Source organism: Aphelocoma coerulescens, chromosome 18, assembly GCF_041296385.1.
Source record: "Aphelocoma coerulescens isolate FSJ_1873_10779 chromosome 18, UR_Acoe_1.0, whole genome shotgun sequence".
In the NCBI taxonomy this organism is placed as follows: Eukaryota; Metazoa; Chordata; class Aves; order Passeriformes; family Corvidae; genus Aphelocoma; species Aphelocoma coerulescens.
Window position 1 is genome coordinate 8,078,313 of NC_091031.1, and position 9,393 is coordinate 8,087,705.

The 9,393-nt window shown below is 56.7% G+C and overlaps 1 protein-coding gene across 1 annotated transcript; it reads left to right on the forward strand.

Annotated features, from left to right (window-relative positions):
- The first annotated feature begins 7,034 nt into the window (after nucleotides 1-7,034).
- AANAT (aralkylamine N-acetyltransferase) lies at nucleotides 7,035-8,747 on the forward strand. The gene is made up of 3 exons (XM_069032752.1): nucleotides 7,035-7,191; nucleotides 7,947-8,101; nucleotides 8,442-8,747. Exons 1-3 carry the CDS (start codon nucleotides 7,035-7,037, stop codon nucleotides 8,745-8,747), a joined length of 618 nt encoding a protein of 205 aa, XP_068888853.1.
- Nucleotides 8,748-9,393: the final 646 nt, after the last annotated feature.

Here is a 9,393-nt window from a genome sequence, read left to right on the forward strand (position 1 = left end):
TGCGGCGGGGCTCTGGTGCCACCTCGTGGGCTTTCGCCTCCCGGCGGCTCCGGTCCGGCGGGGGGAGCGGGCGGCACCGGCCCGTGGCTCCCCAGGGGCAGCAGCTGCGCTCGGAGCCCCGGGGCTGCAGCCGGGCTTGGGGCTCCGCGCTCGGGCGCAGGTTGAGTCTTCCAGCCCCCTCTGCTCCTCTCTGCAACCCCTCCTTGGCCAGTCCTCCCAGTATTTCCCTCTTCTGCTGCTTCGCAAATGCGTAGAGTCCCTGTACTTTCCCTGCTGGGAAGAGCTGGTGCCTTCGGGAAAGGTCTTTCAGAGCAGCTCGTGTCACAGGGAATGCCTCCAGACCCTCCCACGAGGACAGCTGGGGGTTTATCTTCATCATCACGCAGACAAAGCTCAGCAGGAATCCCTGTGTCCCCATTAACATCAGGGAACAGAAATATGAGCAAGTGATGCAGGGCATGGCAATGCTTCATCCTGTCTCTGTGAGGCCAGAGAGCCTCCGGAGGCTGGGTGGGCAGGGAATGAGATGGTCTGTGAGAGCCCTTCCAACTCAAGCCATGCTGTGATCCTGCAGGAATCGTGATTTCCCAGCTCTTCCCTCTCTGGTCGTGCTGCCCTGAGCAAACACTGCTGGCTCTCCTACAAATAACGCAGAGCAGCATCACCTTGTTCATGAACAACTCGATGTGAGCACGATCCTCCTCCACTCCCTCCTCTCACCCTTTCCACTGAGACCAAGACCTCACAACCCTCCCGACGGGGTTGGCCCAGGCTCAGCCTTGCCCTCCAGGATTCTTCTTCCCTGTGGGTGGAATCTGGTCCCCAGCCATCTCCAGGGGTGCCCCTGGCTCCCAGCAGCATTGTGCCAGGGTTGGGGCTGGATCAAAGGCAGGACAGCTCCTGGAAGCAGCAGGATGCCCCAACAGCAATTGCCAGACTGCTGGAATCTCCTCTTCCCAAAGCCAGACTGGCTCTTAACTTCTTGGAGGTCTGGGGCTGGAGGGTGGGGCTGCCTCTGCTGAGCCCCTTCCCACCTGCCCAGCCCTCTCCTCCCAGAGAAGCTCCTGCAGCCCCCACTGACCCCCTTCCTCCCAGGGACTGTGCCATGAGTGGCCGTGACCTAGTTACAAACCCCAGATCACAGAGAGGAGAGGAGGTTAATCACCAGCAGTGCTGTGCTCCAGGCAGGGAACAAAAGAGTCCTGGCTGGGTCCTGGCACCCAATCTCCTGCTTCTGGCTGAGGTTGCCATGGCCAAGCAGACGTGGGTGAAACTGTCTGCCAAACTTGTTTGTTCTCTTTTCTCAAAGGTAGAGGAGTAGCAAGGTACCGCAGCCCCACAAAGGCACGTGCTTATCTACTGCAGGTCAAAGCCAGAGTTCAAAGCCTGTTTCCCCTAACCATTGCTGAGAACCCCAAAAAGCTGTGAAGTAGCATCCTTTCATCCCTTCCCCAGCTCCCTGAGAGTGTCTGTGGAGAGAATCAGCCCTGCCACTGATGGGCCAAAAGGAATATGCCAGAGGAAAGACATACATGTGTATTTGCATGTTATTCATATTATATATATAAAGATATAAACATAGGTTTAAACATTTCAGAGCACAGAGCAGAACTAGCCCCTCCAGGGCCTGTTTAGAGCACGGGGCTGGAGGCTGAGCACCATAGGAGCCCTGCATTGCTGTATTGAAAGAGCAGAAGCTGGCAGGTTCCTAAACCACAATGTCCTGCTCCAGAGGAAAAGCTGGAAGCCCGCTGGCTTTTCAGGAGCTGCCGGTGAATTAAAACCACTCCTGGCAGCATGAGAGGGAGCACTGGGGGATAGAAGCAGCAGGTGGGCAGCCTGGCAAGTGCTGAGAATACCGACTATGTCCAAAGAGCTGCATCCTGCTGGGAAGTTACAGCAACAACAAGCACCAGCACGAGCGATGAAAAGGAAGGAGATGAGGGAGAAGGAAATCAGAGCCCACAGCTGACCTTGCAGCAATGCCAAACTGCAGAGCCCTGCTGCTAGGCCACTGCCAGGAGAAAAGCGTCACCCTCTTGGAAATGTGGGTGCCCATGGCTAAGCCAGAGGAAGGTGCTAAACAGGGAAAGCAGCTTGGGAATTACGCAATTACGTGAATCTGAGAGAGAAACCGCCCCAATGGCGTCACCCAGGACAGGATCCCGATGCCATCTGAATCCCGTGATGGCAGACCCTGCCTCAAAGCCGGGGCTGCAGACACCACAAGCAGCTTAATCCGCTGAGCACCGGGATAATGGGGCACGGCGGGGCCGGAGACACAGCACGGCACAGCTGAAGAGCCCCTGAGCTGCGTGTGCATGGCTTCATTCTCAAGCCCTGGCAGAGGGGGGGCCGAGTCGTGATTCATCTGCCTCCCACATGTCGCCCCTCGCTGCAAATCCTACCCGGAGATAATTGCTGTCTTCCTGAGTGGGTACTCCAACAGAGGGACCAGCCCTGCTGTGGGGCCGCAGTGACAGCTCGGGGCTCTTTGAAGATGCTGAGAGAGCTGCTAAATATGCAAATCCAGGCACACTGCTGTGGCTCTAATTTAATGGAGTTGTTGACCCTCTGCAGCTGTGCGGGAGCAGGAAGAGTGAGACCCAGCTAAAACTGTGGAATGCAGCATCCCTGCTTGACTATTCCAGCCACGGGCCAACCTCTGCTTTGCCGGGCTGCTTTAATGGCTGGGAGTTGCTCCAAAAAGCCATTTCTGAAGAGCAGAAAGCTGCTGGGTCATACTTCTGTTTTGATTCCATGAAAAAGCTTAAAAGAGAGAGATAAGGGTGTAGCTCCAGGTCACTTTGCCCATGGCTGGAAGCTAAAGCAGGTCCAGAGCTGCCCTGGAAATGTCTCCAGCGGAGCAAAGCCAGCTCTGCCCTCTGCTCCAGGCTTCTTTCAGGACTGCATCTGCTTCCCAATGATAATGATGATGCCAACATCACGCTCCCGCCTGGGATAATCTCCCTTTTATTACACGTGTCCTGATGGGGACAAACATTGCTGGCTCTGCCTGTCCGGTTTCTTATGTAACAGCACCCACGGACAGAGGGCTGCATGGGGCAGAGATGCTTGGGTTTTGGAATAAGCTCCTTGGGCAAGAAACCTTACATCTGACTCCCCATCCTACATGGAATCAGATGATTCCCCTGAGAAACTTCCCTCCACTCAAGCCCAAGCAATGATCATGCCTGGCACAACCAGCAGCCTCCCCATCCTTCCCCAAAGCAAGCTCATCCACTCTGGGCAGGGCTGCCTTTGGCTTCTTATGGGCTCCTGATGCTGTTGGAGAGGTCAGGATCAGGTACAGGACAGTGCTGCCTGTCCTGGCTGAGTCCCCTGCTCTCCCTGCCCGGCCCTCAGAGCAGGGCAATCAGCTAAATGCTTTATCCCTCTGCAGCCAGTCACGCCAGGGAAAAAAACCGACAGCCCCTGAAGTGATCCCTTTGCTGGCCTGTCACCTTAAAGCCTCTCACCTCTCCCCGTCTTTCATCGGAGTTCTAAACTCCTTAGGATGTCATCACGTGCTCCATAAATAACAAATATATACAAGCAGGGGCTGTGGAGGATGCAGCAGACGGTGGAGGGGAGGCAAAACCCCACATCCTCCTCTCCAGCCAGCGCTGAGACGGCACCCCCGGAGCCAGGCGGGCAGGGAACGGCACGGGCTCCCCAGCTGGTAAGCACCCACATTCCTGTCACATCCTGGGGGGCACTGACAGCCTTGGGGACAGCTGGTGGTCCCCTGGCCACCGTGACTTGGTCCTGTATCCCAGGACGAGGGGGATTTCCCCAGAGGGGTGGGAGGTTGGTATAGGGAGCTTGGCTTGCTGAGAAGTGGTTTTGGGACAGGGAAGGGTGTGACTCTCATCCCAGCCCCTGTCTCACCCCTACACTTCCAACACCTGCTCCCAAAACCCAGCTGTAGGGACTCTTCTCACTGAAACCCTCCATGTTCTGGAGGTGGGAAGAACTTAAGCTCTTTTGCACGGAGTATTTGACTTTAAAACTGGGTGAATAACTCCGTGCTATCAACTAATTTTAAAAATCCAGTTCCAAACTCAGGCAGACAATTCATAACTTGGTAAAAGATGCTGCCAGGGGGGTACTGTGCACCTGCCTGTTTCTTTACATGTGAGCATCTCTCTGGATCATGGGGATGCTCTCATTTCCGGTGCACAAACACAGGGCAGGGAAAATTTACAGAGCAAGCTCTTGGTTCACTGCTGTGACACACAAACATAGTGGGCTCATCTCAGGCAAGTCTGGCAAGGAGTCACAGCATGAAATTCAGCCTGGGGTATAAGTGACTTGAACAAATATAGGAGGCTTTGTTGGAGCATCAGAAGACAGATGATGATCATCATGGAGACAGAATTTTCCTCATCATTGTTTCTCACTTACTCTGGGACCTGGGCAGAGTTTCCTTCACCTCTGAAGGTTGGATGCTTCCCATGGTAGCCCCATGGCTGTGCAGAGCCCATGGCTGTCTCTGGGGGTAGGGAGCACTGCTGGTTCCTCTGTGCTCTGCAGGTTCTATGCATCCCCCCTTCCCAGAAGACCTTCCACTCTTCAGGGAGCTGAGAAGCAAAGCAAGAAGTTCATTTCCAGAAAACAAACATGAATGTATCAGCCCTCCAGCTGTATAACCTGGGTTGCCAGGAATAACGTGCTGGAGGGGAAAAAATACAAGGAAAACAAGCAAGGAGCAACCTTTTCCCTTCCCTGGCTACTGCTGCAGGGTGTTTCTGGTTGGGGTCTCAGGCAGTTTCTAAAAATAGCTTGAGGGACCTGATTGCCCTTTCCCAGTTTTCTCTAATGGGAATGGAGCAGACACTTAAACACGAGGTTTTGACCCCTTCAGCTCCATGGATGTTCCTGTAGAGACTTCCTATGGCTCAGTTGTTTCCAGCCTTCGTATGCTCTGGCACGAAGACTTGTTCTTGGACAGTGAGCACTGCATGGTGGCTGTTGGAGAGCAAACACCCCTGAGGAGCCTGGGCTGGTGGAAGGTGTCCCTTCTCACTGCAGGGGGGTGGACTACCTGACCTTTAACAGTCCTTTCCAACACAAACCATTCTGTGGTTCCACAATCCATCTCCCTAATTCCCATGGCAACTGAAATTCCGGCCCTGCCTGAGGCCATATTCAACTGACCTCTCTGCCCTGCCACCCCTGCACAGCCATCCCCGGGTCTGATCCAGCAGCATCTCCCCAGCAGCATCCCCAGAACTCGCCCCAAGCACTCAGCAGCCCCCAGGATCAAACCACCACTGCATTTTCAAGGACCCCTGAATTTACCCTCTTGCCTGCTCTGGGATTTACTCATGCAGATGAGTCCCTAATCCAATTAGTAGGATGAGGAGCTCCAGAAGATTTGATAATAAGCTCTACAAACACTACACCCACCCCCCCCAGCACCCCACTCTCCCCCCCAGCTCACCCCATTTCACTTCCCTCCTGCAGGAGCATGAACCACCTATTCCCAGCACCAGTTCAGTCAGTCCTTGGTGACTGGAATGAGCGCTGGGGATGCTAAATAATTCCCCTGCCAAGGAAACCCCCTCTCCCTGATGGATCTGATCTCTTAGACACATACCCACAGCCAAACCAGCGATTCATTGAAAATAAATCCCGAGACCACCCTGTCTCGCCTCAGACAGGATAAGACTGGCATTTCAAGCATCCAGCCCTTGGCATTTCGGGATGGAAAATTCCCAGCTTGTGCCGGTGGTGCCCTGTGCAATGTTTGTGCTGGTAATGCTTTTGTTTCCATAAATCCTATTAGCTGGAGGCAAGCCTATAATTAGCAGGGAAAGCCGGCACCTCTGCAACAATAATCAAAAATGACCTGGCTTTGCTGGAAATTGCTTGAATATTGGTCTGAGTTCGGATGGATGTTTGAATGGATGGCTCTGATAGCCATTCCCACAATTTCTGTCTGCAGGATGCATGTGCTTAGTGAAGTTATTCACTCAGTTTGTGGTTCTCTTTGGGTTTATTAACTCGGTTCACTCACACGTGAAAGCAGAAGCAGATTGAAGCTACAGGCTCTGATCCAGGTCAAGGGATTTATCTGGGCTGTGCAGGATGGGTGCTGCCAGATGACCTCGGGTGTTGGTGACTCTCTTGGGGGAACCCATGTTGAAGATGGAGTGTCCTGGCCTGGGCTGTGTCTGGTGAGATCATGCCACCCAAAGCTCCTGGGGCACCTCACCAGGGAGGACACCCGAGGCTTTAGCCTCAGTCACCTGCTCAATCCTGCCAAGGACCCACCTCTGTGAGCATGGATGTGACCTAAGAGCCAGCAGAGGTTAAACTGGGTCACTCACCTGATGAGTGAGTCAGAGAAGGGAGTAAATCCTGTCAACTCCTGCTGTCTGGAGGAGGTGGCTCTGGCTGCCTGATGTGTGTCCCTGTCAGGGCACCTCTATGGCCTGGCACTGACCTCTCACAACAGAGCATCACAGGGAACTTTCACACGGATAGATGCTTATTTTACAGCTCTTGGCTTCCTGCAGCCACATCCCACCCTGCCTGTCCCCAGGACAGCAGCTGGACTTGCTCCGGGGTTCTCCTGCCCATCCCACTGCCTGGTGCTGCCGTGGGCTGGGCAACGTTGGGCAGGATGCTCAGTCTCACACCTGCACCGGTTCTAACAGCCCTGGCCCTTCTCCCTGCTCTGTCCCACCACCTGGACCACTGTGCTTTTGTCACGCCGGGGTTTGCTCAGCTCACAGCTGGTGCCAGCCTCCTGTGTTCCCCAGCTCACAGGGAGGGCGGCTGGGGTCACTGCGGGCGGGTATTTGCTGTACATACACACACACACCTATGGGAAAAGGGGGACGAGCTGCCTCATCCTTGTCTGTCATCAACAGGTGCTTCCGCTGGCTCACGGTGCTGCAGGAGCTTGGCTGGAATAAAGGGTGTGGGAGCCGGCAGAGGCTGCCCCGAACAGAGGGAGCGGTGGGAAGCCAGGCAGGAGGAGGAGGAGGGGGAGGAGGAGGAAGAGGAGCAGGAGGAGGAGGAGGATGTCGGCGCTCAGCGCGTTGCCCTTCCTGAAGCCGGTCCACCTACGGTCGCCCCGCAGCTCGCCCGGGGGCCAGCGCCGGCACACGCTGCCCGCCAGCGAGTTCCGCTGCCTCAGCCCCGAGGATGCCGTCAGCGTGTTCGAGATCGAGCGCGAAGGTAAGGGGGGCCCGGGGGGCCCTGCTGGTGGCATCAGCTGGATCCCTTTCCATCTGTTTCTCTTGTGCTCCTTGTAATGGCAAATTCCCCCATGTGTGCCCTCGTGGGAGGGATGCAGTGGCCGTGACTTGAGGCCAGGCCACCACGGGCTCCCTAAAGAGGTGGGGGAACTGTGGTTAATGAGCTGGAGAACCACGGCCCCAGCTCACCCTGGGGTGGGGATGCTGGGAGGTGATGCTGCGTAGGACCAGGTCAGTGAGGAGCAGCTTTCCCAAAACAGCCCTGTGAGAGCCAGTGGGTAGGATAGGAAAAGGGGAAGTGGGAGGAAGGACACCATGGTCTGCCTCCTACTGCACAGGGGCACTTTCAGATGCCACCCTGGCAACCTTCCCCCATTTCCTCCACCCTAGCTTTCCTCACCCAGCCTCACCCAGCCCATTTCTCCCTCCTCTCCAAGGGCAGGGGCAGCTGCGGAGCTGCCAGGGTTCCATTCAGCACCCGCTGCTGTAGCTCTGGAATCAGCAGAGTTAGGAGCCGGTCACTGGGCCATGGGGAACTGCTTCTGGAGGAGCAGAACTGCTCCCTGGAACCATCCATGTCCCTCAGAACTCCTTTAGACCTAGCAGGCAGCAGGACACATACCATCTCTCCCCATCACGTCCCACTTTCCCTCCCCTGTATCAATGCTGGGAGTTTTTCTGGGTCGGGTGTGCTTTGTCTCTCTCACCAGAGTGCTCACCACTGTCCCCCTCCAGCCTTTATATCGGTCTCTGGGGACTGTCCCCTGCACCTGGATGAGATCCGCCACTTTCTGAACCTGTGCCCAGAGCTGTCCCTCGGCTGGTTTGAGGAAGGGCGGCTTGTGGCGTTCATCATCGGCTCCCTCTGGGACCAGGAGAGGCTCAGCCAGGTGAGACCCAGTCCTTCCCACCTTGTGCACTCGGAGAGGCACTGCCAGAGCCTGGGGACCAGGAAAAGCTCCCTGGAGCCCTGAGGCTACTCCCAAAATCTCCTCCTACGACTAACTGCTACAGGGCTGCTCTGGTGGAAATGAACCTTCTCATTAATTAATTTAAACGGTGCTGTTAAAAAATACGCCAAGTAATTCCCCTCAACGTTCACTTTAAAATTAAAAACTCTCCGAGGACGATGGGGGGAGGCGAACAGGGATGGGGTGGATGTGTACCCTGGTTCTTCAGGGTGGGGAAGAAGAAAGCAGGATGGGATAACCCCTGTCCCCCCCCTCGCAGGCAGCGCTGACCCTGCACAAGCCGCAGGGCTCGGCCGTGCACATCCACGTGCTGGCCGTGCACCGCACCGTCCGCCAGCAGGGCAAGGGCTCCATCCTGATGTGGCGCTACCTGCAGCACCTGCGCTGCCTGCCCTTCGCCCGCCGCGCCCTGCTCATGTGCGAGGCCTTCCTCGTGCCCTTCTACCAGAAGTGCGGCTTCGAGGCGCTGGGGCCCTGCGAGGTGACGGTGAAGGACCTGGCCTTCGTGGAGATGCAGCACCCCGTGCGGGGACACGCCTTCATGCGCAGGAACAGCGGCTGCTGAGCCGCCTCTGCTCCGGGCTGCCTGCGGGGGCGAGAGGCTGCAGCCCCTCTCCATCCCCACCACTGTGATGCATCTTCCCCACCTGGCCCTGGCTGCAGCTACTCCCTCTGCCACATCTGCCTTCCAGCCACACCAGCCTGGCCCCATCCCATCCCTGCGGGGCTGGGGACAGAGATTCCTGCCAGGTCCTGCTGGAAGCATCAACTCCCTGGGCTCTGCGCTGGCAGGTCTGGGTGGGCTGCAGGGCCATGAGCCCCCTGGGATGGAAAGGCTTTGCCCTGGGAAGGGCTGGGGGCTCTGCTGGTTTGAGGGCACCTCCACCCACCGCAGTTTGCTGAGACACCCAGCAGAGCCCCCACAAACAATGTGCCCCAGCCTGGCACCCCCTTCCACCACCATCACCACCACGAGCAGAGCACACCGCGGCCAAGCCCTCCCTGAACAGCCCCCAGACCAGGCAGGGGCCCTGGCAGCCACCCTCCTGCCCACAGATATCTTTCCAGAGCCCTTGAAGCACATTCCCAGCCCACGGCTACCCTCAGCTGCACATTGCAGAGCCTCCCTAGGGAACCAGTCCAAACCACTTGGTCCTCCCTGTCCCAGACCCACAACCGGCCCAGGACAAGCCTTCTGCAAACAACTCAGG